Source organism: Nycticebus coucang, chromosome 14 (assembly GCF_027406575.1).
Source record: "Nycticebus coucang isolate mNycCou1 chromosome 14, mNycCou1.pri, whole genome shotgun sequence".
NCBI classification, from domain to species: domain Eukaryota; kingdom Metazoa; phylum Chordata; class Mammalia; order Primates; family Lorisidae; genus Nycticebus; species Nycticebus coucang.
The window spans coordinates 30,964,369-30,976,632 of NC_069793.1; the positions used below are offsets into that span (position 1 = coordinate 30,964,369).

The following is a 12,264-nucleotide window of genomic DNA, read 5'->3' on the forward strand; positions in this document are numbered from 1 at the left end:
AGCCACTCGGAACGCTTGTATTTCTGTACGTTTATTGCACATTCTTTTCTTGCTTGCAAGAGCTGCCCGTTGGTTACTTTCAGCCTTAGTTAAACCCAAAGGAAAAGACAGAAGGTTGCAAGCTCTAAAAAATGATTTAGCGACTGCCCAGCCTCTTCGCCATGGAGAGGTGTCCACTGAGCGACTCTCCCTGTCCCCGACGCTGGTCCCTTTAAGAAACCAAGTCAGTCCTGATGCTGCTGTTTGTACTGCTAATACCCAGGAGCCCCGTTAAAAAAAAAAAAAAAAGGAAAAAAGGGGAGGGGGGAACTGGGCAGCTGTCTCTTTAAATGTGATTTCCTTCTATTGTATTTGAATCGCGATCAGGAAAAAGGAAATGAAACCAGAGACAGAGGGAAGCTGAGTGAAAATAGACCTTCCCGAGAGAGGAGGAAGCCCGGGGAGAGACGCACGCGCTCCCCACCCCCCGGCCGCCGCCCCCTCTGCCCTCCGCTGTGAGCTGCGCGCCGCGACCCGGCTGAAGGTGCGAGGGGTTCGGGCGGGCGCGCACCATCCCCGTGGGCGGCGCGGAGCCGGCGACAGCGCGCGATCGGGACCGGGCGGCGGCAGCGGCGGGACCGGGATGGAAGGTTAAGTCCTGAGCAGCAGCAGTAGCTGCTGCAGCCGCCGGGGCCAGGCTGCGCGCCCCGGCCCCTGCCTCGGCCGCGGCGCCCCCGCAGCCCGGTGATTCGCTCTCTCTCTTTGGCGTTTGAAGGGAGCGCGGTGACTGTCCTTGAGCACGGAGGGGCGAGCTCGCCGCCGGAGCGCCGAAGCAAGCGGAGGCGCAGGAGCGGCGGCGGCGGCGCCCGAGCACCCGAGGGGGTCCGAGTCCCGGCAGCCAGCCAGCCCCGCGCCACAAAGGGAGCGGCCCCACCGCCCGGCACGCCGCCTCCCTCCCCAATGTCCTCGGCCATCGAAAGGAAAAGCCTGGACCCGTCTGAGTAAGTGTGGCGCTCTTGCCCCGGCCACCCATCTGTGCACTGCCCTCGCGCCCTGGAGCGGCGGGGTGAGGAGGGGTTGCGCGGGCGGCCCCATGGGGGCTGTAGGTGCGCGCCCGCAGCGTACCCTTGGCCCCCTCTGCTTTGCAAAGGGCTTCCCTTCCCTCGCGGGTGACTCGGGGCGCTACGAGAGGGACTTGGGCGGCGGGCGGCCGAAAGAGGGGATCGGTCTGGGAGCCTCTGCGGGCCCCTCCACGCTAGCTGGGACTCTCCCCAAAGCCGCCGCGGGCCGGAAAGTTTGCACTGGAGCAGGCACAGAGGGAGCGTGGAGGCGCGCAGGTGCAGTCCAGAGAGCGTTCTGGGTTTGAGTCTGCCCCCTCCTCTCGTCTCGCTCCTTCACGACCCTCTCTCTCTTTGTCCATTTGGTCTTGGAAAGGGGAACATTCCAAGTGGAGGCCTTTGGGGGTCCCCGATGGCCTCCTTCTCGGTCCGCAGATGGAGCGGCTGCCAGCTGCGCGGGTAATTAGCTGGTGAGAGGTCCGACCAGTCCACCTGGGAGCTCTCTGGCCTCCAGAGCCTTCTGGGGCAGTTAAATCCGGATTCATGTACCCCCTTCCCGAGGTCCACTGATGAGGGCCCGTGAGCCTCAGAAGTTAGTGCACTATTTTGTGCATAGGTGAATTTTTCTGGGAAGCAATGCCATAGCTTTTGTCATAGTCTCGAGAGGATTTTCGGGTCGGGGAATCAAAGCTGTAGTGAGGCCGCATCTATTTTCTCAGCCTCCCACTGTTATGGAATGTTCTATCCCCAACCCGTACCCCCAATCCATTCTTTAGTGTAAACATAAGGATCCAGGGGTGTTTAAGATATCATTTTCTTGTCAATGCAAATGCCCTTTTAAGAGTCATTAGCTGTCTGGTTTTGAGAATTTTTGTTCCTTTGAAGTCCTCATCTAATCCTTTGAAGGGATTTGTTACACAGGACCAAAGGAGCTGGTTAATGACTTGTCCATTTGTGCTTTTAAAGAGGCATTTGTTTTTTCTTTTCCTGCTCTAAAAGAATTGTACTTTCCTGCTTGAAGTATCCTCCCTCCCCAATTTCAGCTTTCTATGGTGTTTATTTACCTGCGTTTTACCCTCAGTTACTGGCATAAAAGCTCAGCACGTTCTCAATAAACACCGGAAGTACCACCATCCAATGAGCGTATAAATATCACTGTTCAGCATTGAAGGATAAGACACCAGTTCTATAGGGAGCTGGGTTTGTTATAACAAAAGCCCAGCTTCCTTAAACAAATTCCCAAGAGAAAAATAACAATTCTTTTAGAAGTATACATCTATGCAACAGTGGGTTTAAAGGGTGGTTTGTTCACTTTTTATAAACTTAGAATTAGGACTGAGCTCTGAGTTTCAGAGACTGGGCAAGATCATAGGAATACAATACGGGAGTGAATTGGATGAATTGGTGCCTAATGCCTTTTTGATCAGCAGAATTTAGTGACTCTTCCTTTTTGTAGAGGATAAATCTGGAGGTTTCAGTTCACTGAAGGAAGTTTGCTCTTTTCAAAGTTTGCTTTTTCGCCAAGGTTAGAAAATGGAAATGTCCTAACTTTGTAACACAGCAGGCCTCTACTGATGGAGGCTCACCTGCACCATCCTTCACTGTTACCCAGTCTAATCAAAGATGGACGTCCTAGTTGAGAAATGGCTGCAGCACATATTTCCCCCACCCCCTTCTCGGAAATTATCCCAGAAATCCAAGCTGAAGGGATACTCAGACATAATATTCAGGACAGGCTCTGGGAGAATAGAATATATTAATTTGAGAATTAATTCTGTTAGTTATTGTCTTGGATTGTCCACCAAAGATAATGTGATGGTATCACTAATTCTAGGGAGCTAAATAGAGCCAATATCTTATCCTTTCTATCTCATTTCAAGCCATCACCATGGCTCTTTCCTTTACATTCCCGCTGTAGCCCACTATCCAGCTAGCTGCTTCTTCATGTACTTATTCAAAGCTAACTTGGGTCATGACAATCAGTGTCTCCAAATTGCACAGACTTGCCCAGACATACAAAAACGAAACATTCAGGCAGAAAAACGGCCAGAATTCACAAACATAGAGATATCCTCACCATGCAATTGGGGGCCCCTGCTGCCTCTCTGTGAGTAACCAGAGTGCTTCATTTTAATTTCAGGCAGTTTCGCACCAGCTATGTGCAAATTCTCTTTCACAGTCGGTTGGCAGTGTCAGCATCAGAGCATCCAGTGTGCTCCAGGTGCCATGAGTGTTTTTGAAAGCCCCAAGTAAGGGGAGAGCCAGGGAAGAAGAGATGTGATTGAGTTGATGCACTGGTAGAGGCCAGGATATTAGTTATTGGAAGGGACAATGGAGGTTTATGTACAATCTGTAGTGATTGCTTTTTTTTTTTTTTTTTTTTTTGTGGTTTTTGGCCCGGGCTAGGTTTGAACCCACCACCTCTGCCATATGGGACCAGCGCCCTACTCCTTGAGGAGCGCCTGTACACAGGCGCCGCCCATGTACAATCTGTAGAAACAAAGGAAAGTAAGTTAGGCTTCAGTGAATTCTTAAAACTGTGGTCTTGATTTTGTTTTTCAAAGAAACTGGCTTGAGCTTCACATTTCCTTGATAATCTCATGAAGCATTCTTATATTCATCTGCAAAATAAGGGCTTGGTTTCAGTATCCTTGAATGAATGAATATTTGCTGGGAATATGTCATACTTTACCTGACAGAGTCACCTGAAGTTGTCCGAGTGTGCTATAAACACAGATCACCTGAGCTTCTTGTCCCTAAGGATAATAGGTGCTAAGCTCTGTGAGCACAGGCCAATTAGGACACAAGGTCACCTGGTAAGTTAGTGCTAGCTAGAAATAGGAGACACAGATTTATACCTCGAAAGTACCCAGGAGGAAACTCCCTTTGGGAATTTCCAGTTGGAAGAAGGTCCATTTTCTGCAACAGTAGATTTTTTAAAAAACATATTTGTGTTTAAGCAGGGTTCCAGAGAACACTTGTTAATTATTACAAATCAACAAGTATCAGGTTTTTCCTATGTCCCATGTGGTGCTAGAACCATTCCCTCCACTCCCCTTATTGTATTTTGGCAAAGTTCTTTATTTTACAATGTAAAACAAAAATGTTGAGGTTCCAGTGAAGCAAAGTGAACAGGAGACTTTATGCTTGGCTTTTTAATGAAAGAACACGTATCACAGGCCCACCATTAACTAATCGCCTGGATTGAGATTTCAGCATCTATTTAGTTTCCTTTCACTATCTTTAAAATAAGCATTGCCTTCTCCTCATTTTTTTTTTTTTTTTCCTAAATCCAAGTCACTATTGCTGTTGTAAAAATTTTCAGGTGAGGATGGCTCGGCACTCATAGCTCAGTGAGTAGGGCACTGGCCACATACGCCAAGGCTGGCGGGTTCGAGCCTGGCCCAGACCTGCTAAACAACAATAACAACTGCAACCAAAAAATAGTCAGCCATTGTGGCGGGCTCCTGTAGTCTCAGCTACTCTGGAGGCTGAGGCAAGACAATCGCTGAAGCCCAAAAGTTTGAGGTTGCTGTGAGCTGTGATGCCACAGCACTCTACCAAGGGCATCACAGTGACACCCTGTCTCAAAAAAAACATTTTCTTTTTTCAGGTGAGGAAAGAAAGGTCTGTGTGATGTCTTTTGCAAGTTTGACAGTGGCCTTATACCTGGGGTTTTTCTTCAAGGATTCATTCAGTAGTAGGGATAGAATGTGAGATTTCTTTTGAAACAAATAGGGAGAATTCCTATTACGTCCCAATGGGATTTTTCTTTTGGAAAGGGAAAGCAACCTAAAATAATTTTTGGTCGTGTTCTTTCTTCTTTGCCTTTGCTGTTGTGCAGTTGGGAAGGGCTGGAGAATGGCACATAGAGTCAACAGGGAATTTGCAGACTCTTAGTACCCTGGGAGAAGCTCTTTTAGTCCTGAGTGCCTGCCCTGAGGTTAGGCAGAGCTCTTGGGTGCTTGGGATAGGAGGAAGAAAACGAGGGAGAGCTGTGAAGACAGAAGAGGAAAGTCACAGGAGAGTGTGGGGGAAAGCAGAACAGAGGGCAGAGGGGCCAGGCAGTGCTGGGCACGGGTGGGGTTTCTCAGCCACCTTCGGCTGCCCCTGACGCCTCTTGGTGCCCTGCCTTAACTTCTTAGAGAACCTAGGGCATAAGGTCTTAACCCAAGCCTAGCTAGAGCTGTCTGTAATCTGGCCAAGAGATGTGTCGTCCTGTCCCTTCTTACATCACTAAAAGCCAGTCAAGTAAGGCTCCCTGTCTGGCCCAGAGTGATCCCCGACCCCTATTGCTAGTCTCAGCCCGTGAGGTTGTCCCTAATGCTTGGCCATGTCTCCAGGGAACCAGTGGATGAGGTGCTGCAGATCCCCCCATCCTTGCTGACATGCGGCGGCTGCCAGCAGAACATCGGGGACCGATACTTCCTGAAGGCCATCGACCAGTACTGGCACGAGGACTGTCTCAGCTGTGACCTCTGTGGGTGCCGGCTGGGTGAGGTGGGCCGGCGCCTCTACTACAAGCTGGGCCGGAAGCTGTGCCGGAGAGACTATCTCAGGTATCTTCCCCCCACCCCCTAGCCCAGGCTCTCTGGAGGGAGGTTGGGTGGTCCATGGACATCGACACCTGTGTGTGTCACCCCCCACTCCTGCTTGGGGCTTGGACACCACTTGCCCAGAGAGGTCAGGCCATGCAGGCTGAATCTCAGCTCCCCATGCAGAGAACAAGTTGTCCTTTCTTCCTACTGTGGAAGCACCTTCTCAGGGGTGTGCTCCTATGGGATAAAATGCTAATGTTTTTAAAGGCAAGAGAATGAAAAACACAAAATTCAGGAGAGTGGTTCCCTCCGGGGGTGGGGCAGACCCAGGGTAGGGTGGAGGAGGACACACCAGGGGTCATAGGAACTGGAGGTGTCTTAATTTATAAGTTTGGGGGGTGGGTTCTTAGGAGCTCGTTTGAATGTTTCAAAACATAGATATAGGTTGTAACTATTTTTTGTATGACTCCCGTATTATGTGATCTGAAATGCAAAAACAGCATGTTCCTGCATGAAGTCTCCTAGGAGGGAGGAAGTCTGAAGGACATAAGGTCAAAGACTTCTGAATCAGTTGTAGGTTTGATTTCCAACACCATTGCTTTCTAGCTCTGTGACCTTGGGCAAGTTACTTAACCTTCCTAAGTCTCATCTGTAAAATGGAGATAATAATAGTAGCTACTTCAAGGAAGTGGTTAAGTATTAGATGGAATAATACAAGTCAAGTACTTGGCTTGGTACATGAGTAGCAAATAGTTGTTAGTTGCTCTTATAACTTACCTTTATGGCATAATCATTAAGTATTTTCCAATCTAATGAATAAGGAGATAGTTGGAAGAGTGGAAGGATGCAATAGGAACTTGACGATGCTAGATGAGACAGGAGCTGAGGACCTCTCCCGTGCTCCAAGTCACACTGCTGGCCATCTGAATATTCCAGCACTCAACAAGTACCTTTGCCTGGAATGTACTAGCATTCCTAGTTGCATATTAGCTGTTGCAGAGGTAACTGTCCCTGTGCCCTCTACTGTCAGATCTGCTCAACTGTGTAGCTGTCAGTTTTTCACCGCCTTCCTGTAGCCAAGGGTCTGTGAAGCATGCAGCCTTCATACATTAGGACCATCCAGCCCAGAGAAGCTTGTTTAGACTTGGGTGCCCTTGACTGCTGGGCCAGCTCTTCCTCCCAAATTTGCCCTCAAAGCATTTTACATTAAAAAAAAAAAAAATCTTCAGGCAATTTCACAGTGAAGGAAGCTTATCTGTTTACCCAAAGACCAATAGATAAACTTCTTTCTCCTCCTAAATTCCCTGATAAAGACCTTACAAGTTTGTTGGTTCCAAGAAAATAAGTAGGGCTTTTTCAATGATTATGCTTATAATTTTGGTCCATTTTCTTTCTTTTTAAGTCAAAAGAAAATAGAACTGGGATAAATACAGACCTGATTTTGCTGGTTCCCACTTTGCCATGTCAGTCAGAAAGCAGACGGGTAAATGATTCCCGCTGGGCCCCAGACTACATCCCTGTCAAATCATTTGAATCTTACTAAATGAAGTGCAGATAGAGTGAGGTCAAAAGAGCCTGGGCTTCTCTCTTTCTCTACCGTTTTATGTAACATTCTAGATAAAGCCAGTGCTGCCTGGGCTTGTTAATCTTTTCCATTTTCAAAAAGGAGAGAAAAAAAAACATAGTCTGGAAGAACCCAATGTTAATTAACTGTGTCTTGGTGACATGACATAATTCTTCTCCCTGCCACATTCCTAGGCAACATGTTAATTAACTGTGTTAGTGCAGGCGGTTCCAGCCATCCTTTAATATTTATATTATTGTTATGAAAATGGGTAGCAGAAAGCTTATGGCCAGACCCGTCTTAACAGAGGAGAAACATTGTTTTTGCTTTGGGGGATGGTCCCCTAGCCGTGGACTTGTTTACCTGTGTTCTTAGCATATCTGGGGGTGTCATTTAACTAACTGAACCCTCTGATCAGGTTCAGTTCCTCTTGCTCTCCTCCTGGGGTAACTTATTCCCAGGAGGATTCCCAATGGCTGACTTGCCTGTTAAAGTCCTTCTCAGACACTGAGCCTCAAATATTCATGAGACCCCCATGCAGAACCCCTGCCACTGTTGTGGCAAGGATTATGTGCAAGTCATTTATGAAGGATGAACTCTCAGGGAAAACCTATAAGGAGGCAGGGATGGCAGCCAAGCCGAGTTGCAACCTCAGGCAAAGTCCCTCAGAAGGGAACTCTGGACTGTTTTATTTGGCATCAACAGCAGCTGTTAATGTCTGCACACAGCCCAGATACCCTTCGATCCCCCTTTACAAATTTTTTTTTTTTTAGAGACAGAGTCTCATTTTGTCACCCTGGGTAGCGTGCTGTGGTGTCACAGCTCTCAGCAACCTCAGATTCCTGGGCTCAACCGATCCTCTGCCTCAGCCTTCCAAGTAGCTGGGACTACAGGCACCCATCTTAACGCCCAGCTATTTTTAGAGATGGAGTCTCGCTCTTGATCAAATTCATGAGCTCAAGTCTCCCAGCTACTCGGGAGGCTGAGGCAAGAGAATCGCTTAAGCCCAGGAGTTGGAGGTTGCTGTGAGCTGTGTGAGGCCACGGCACTCTACCAAGGGCCATAAAGTGAGACTCTGTCTCTACAAAAAAACAAACAAACAAACAACAAATTCATGAGCTCAAGCAATCTACCAGCCTTGGCCTTCCAGAGTTCCCCTTTACCAATTTTCGTGTGCTTTGGGGGTCACCCCCCGGAACGCAGTGTTTCCTAAACTTTTTTTATCATACGGCACACTGGAACCTATAGTTAAACTTCAGCAGCACACTTAAACTATGTTGATCAAAAAAAAAGAATAAAACAAAACACATTTACCGTGCTTTGAACTTCTTTCAAAAATAATTAATGATCTTTTAAAATGTTCTGGGCGCAGCAGCAGCGCACTGCACACCGGTTGAAAATCATTGCTCTAATGGTTTTACTTTCAACAGCCACTACCTGCATCTATTCCAGCCAAAAGTATGCCCACCCCCACCCAACCCCCCCACCCCACCAGGGGACCTTAACCAGTAGCAGACACTATAAAAGTACCAAAGCCTTACAACCTTTCCTGGAGCCAGGGCGCGACTTATACTCCAAATTCTTCCCTTCTGAGGGCCTTTGCCTGAGGTCGCAACTCGACTTGGCTTCCATCCCTGCCTCCTTATAGGTTTTTCCTGCGAGTTCATCCTTCATAAATCACTTGCACATAAATCTTTGCCTCCGGGTCTGCTTCTGGGATATGCAGCCGGAGATGCCAATTCTTGGTGCCAGACATTAATGCTCAAGTTAAGTGTCAACTCCGAGACACTAGAATCTCAGAATACCAGAGCCAGGAGGACTTAAGGGGTCTTCTCTTCCAGTTCCCTTGCTTTACAGCCTGGTGAGGGGATGTCATTTGCTTGAGTCACCTAGCTAGTGAGAGGTGATGCTGGGATCTGAACTTGTCTCCTAAATTTGGTCCTTTGTCCTTCCCTTCATTAGCTGCCTGATGTGTATTGTAATTTACCCCCCAACTTCCCTTTAATAAGCTCCCTACTTTCTGAAGGATCTCACACCCCAGGCAGTTGGATTCATTCCATGCACACTGTTTTCTCAGTCGTTTATCCTTGCTCAGGCCCAAACGCAACTTACTGAACAGTCAGGAAACCAGAACTGTCTTTCCACTCTCTGACCTCCAATGTGGCAGTTACTACAGCTTCACCATCTGCTGTGTTAGGATAAAACATCTCCCCCAGTAATGAGTTTGCTCCCAGGCGGTGCTTTGAAAATGCTCAAGAGACCTTCAAATGGAAAGCAGGATTCAGAGGGAAATTAGCCATCCCTGGCTCTAATAATGAGCTCTCTACTCACAGACCACCTCTTCTTAATTACATTAATTTTGCCCAAATATTGCAAAATTTGTCTATTGCCCTTATCTCTCTTATGAGCTTTCAGAACATTACCAATTGATTTCTCTGACATTCTGAAGATAATAAGTTCTAATAAGAACAAGCATTTACCCTAAGTCCTAAAGGTTTTATGGAGAAACCACCTGCTAGTGTGCTATGTTATCAGCCACATGTGAAACTTCCTGTAAGACTGGGGCGGTCCGGAATATAATCGAGATGTGTTAACACGTAATTGGCACCGGCTTAGCCCCCAACCATTGGTGCTCTGACATGCTCCGTTTGGTCTCTCTAACAGCAAGTGAGATCGATGCTGTGATTGCTGCCATTCACTGGAGCTCAGAGAAACCAAAGGGTCACTCCGGTACTCACGGCTGGTCCTGGACATGGAAGCTGTGTCTTCTGTCTCCAGTGCTTGTATTATTCCACTTTCACAGCTGATTTCTTAGGCTTCAACCTCCCTCCTAGTCCCCCGGAAGTGCTCATTAATAGGCTGACTGCTGGGCTTCTCCCCTGACTGTCTCAGCTGAGGGCTGAGAGTCTGTATTCCTAACCAGTTTCCAGACAGTGCAGATATTTCTGGTCCCAAGTCTTTGGGACCTAACTGCACTGAGCTCTACCAGGTTGTATCTCCCACCTTGACACTGAGAGTACTACTTGAAGTAAGTGACTGATCAACTGAGGCTTAGGTGGGTCTTGGATTAAATGTCAGAAGAGAAGTTCTCCTGAAGATTCATCGCTGTGGGGCAGTGAGGACTGTGAGTGCAGATCTTCCATTCATTATGGAGAGATGCCATTTGACCTCTAGATCTCTGGAGGCGCCACGTGTTTTCTGTGGAACTCCCTGTCTCCCAGTACCTGGGGCCCCAGGAAATGAACAGGTGGGGATGCGCTTTGCAGCTTATTGGAGGTATTCAAGGTCCGCCCTCCCCATGGGTAGAATCAGTGGCTGTTATCAGTGGTTGTTGACAGGCCAGTTTGGGAACCATTGCATTTCTCCAATTCCTCTTGGAATACTTGCCTGAGCCTTTATCACAGATCATTTCAGCTGAGAGTGTCATCCACAGAAGCAGGGCCTGGGCAGCCTAGGAGAATGGGGAGAAGTTGCTGGAGGCAGAGAGAGGGCTCAGAATAGGGAAGAGTTATGCTACCCCCAAATGCCAGCTTTCTGCCAGCACTCTCTGCCCACTGGGGGAGGCTGCCCTGGTTGCAGTCCCTCTGGGTAACGACCCTTCCTGGCTTCCTGACATCTTGGATGTTCAGCCTCCTTTCTAGAACTGGTCCCCAAACCCTGTCTTGCAGGATTGTCCCTGCCACTCACTGTCTTCTTAGCTTTTGTTTCTTTTCGCTGCAGGCTTTTTGGCCAAGATGGTCTCTGCGCATCCTGTGACAAGCGGATTCGTGCCTATGAGATGACGATGCGGGTGAAAGATAAAGTGTATCACTTGGAATGTTTCAAGTGTGCCGCCTGTCAGAAGCATTTCTGTGTGGGTGACAGGTACCTCCTCATCAACTCCGACATAGTGTGCGAACAGGACATCTACGAGTGGACTAAGATCAATGGGATGATCTAGGCCAGTGAGCACCTGGACACGCTTCCGGGTCTTCACTCATGGGCACTTTGGGAGTTTGAGGGAGGGTGAAGCTTTTTTTAGGGGATAGTAGACCCATATTGGACACCAAGACATAGCATTCAAGTGAACTAATGTGAGGGCCAAGACTTCAAGGGGACAAAATGACCAGTACATAGGGAGAATTTGTGGTCACAGCCTATTCTTAGTAACTGCCACGATTAGCAAAAGAAAGCACCATTTAGGGGCAAGCACACTGTGCTGTGCTTTTATGATGGAATTTCACCTCTACAGATAGGGGGTTGGGTAAAGACTTGTTAGGGCTTTAACACTTGGCCAACTAGAGATGTGCAATTGATTTCTTTTCTTCCTGGCCTCTGTACCAACCCAGTTCCAATCACTATACTCCATACATGGACAGGACAGAGAGGAGAATGGCCACTCTTTTTTTTCTTGGCCACCTTCCCAAGCCATAAGCTTTGGACCCTTGGAGAACCGCATGGAGACCCATTTCACTTGAGAATGGAAACCACAACTTTTAATCAAACAATTATTTAAAGCAATGCTGATGAATCACTGTTTTTAGACACCTTCATTTTGAGGTGAGGCGTTCCACAGATTGTTTCTATACAAATATAAATCTTAAAAAAAAAAAAAGTCGTTCACCTATTTTATTATCTTAGATTATATCAAAGTATTTGTTGTGTGTAGTAAAAATAAATGACTCTGCAGACTTAATAAAAATGACAGACTGAGATGGAGTGTGGTTCATTTGATAGTGACTTAACCATTGGGATAGCAGGAAAATAGTCTGCTTTTTCTACGGTAAAGGAGAAGTAAATAAGCAATTTACTTCTAGGTCAAATCAGAACTTCATTTATTGCAAGGGTTTATGTGAGGCAGGCACATTTCTACATTACTGGCAATTATATAACAGGTCATCTTGTAGCTCAGAGGAATGTAGAATAATTAAATTATTGTAAAATGTGCATTTCACTTCAACATTGTATAGAGTGGTGGAAGGCAAGATCACTGCCTTTGGGAAACTTGTAACCTAGAAAGGACACAAATTCATAAAACAGATTCCCTTTGGGAGAAAAGGTAATTACCTAGTTTGAAATGTGGGAAAGATGCTGAGCTTGACACTTCGATTTTCCAAGACGGGTATCTCAAGGTATTTTATGACAA

At 47.2% G+C, this 12,264-nt stretch overlaps 1 protein-coding gene across 2 annotated transcripts; it reads left to right on the top strand.

Moving 5' to 3' along the window:
• The first annotated feature begins 371 nt into the window (after nucleotides 1-371).
• On the top strand, nucleotides 372-11,831 carry LMO2 (LIM domain only 2). Of its 2 annotated transcripts, none has more exons than XM_053562924.1 (4): nucleotides 372-629; nucleotides 755-980; nucleotides 5,381-5,596; nucleotides 10,860-11,831. In XM_053562924.1, exons 1-4 carry the CDS (start codon nucleotides 623-625, stop codon nucleotides 11,077-11,079), a joined length of 669 nt encoding a protein of 222 aa, XP_053418899.1. In that variant the 5' UTR covers nucleotides 372-622; the 3' UTR covers nucleotides 11,080-11,831. The 2 variants fall into 2 exon arrangements, with proteins under 2 accessions (XP_053418899.1, XP_053418900.1); XM_053562925.1 differs by having other exon boundaries at nucleotides 372-523.
• The last annotated feature ends 433 nt before the right edge of the window (nucleotides 11,832-12,264 follow it).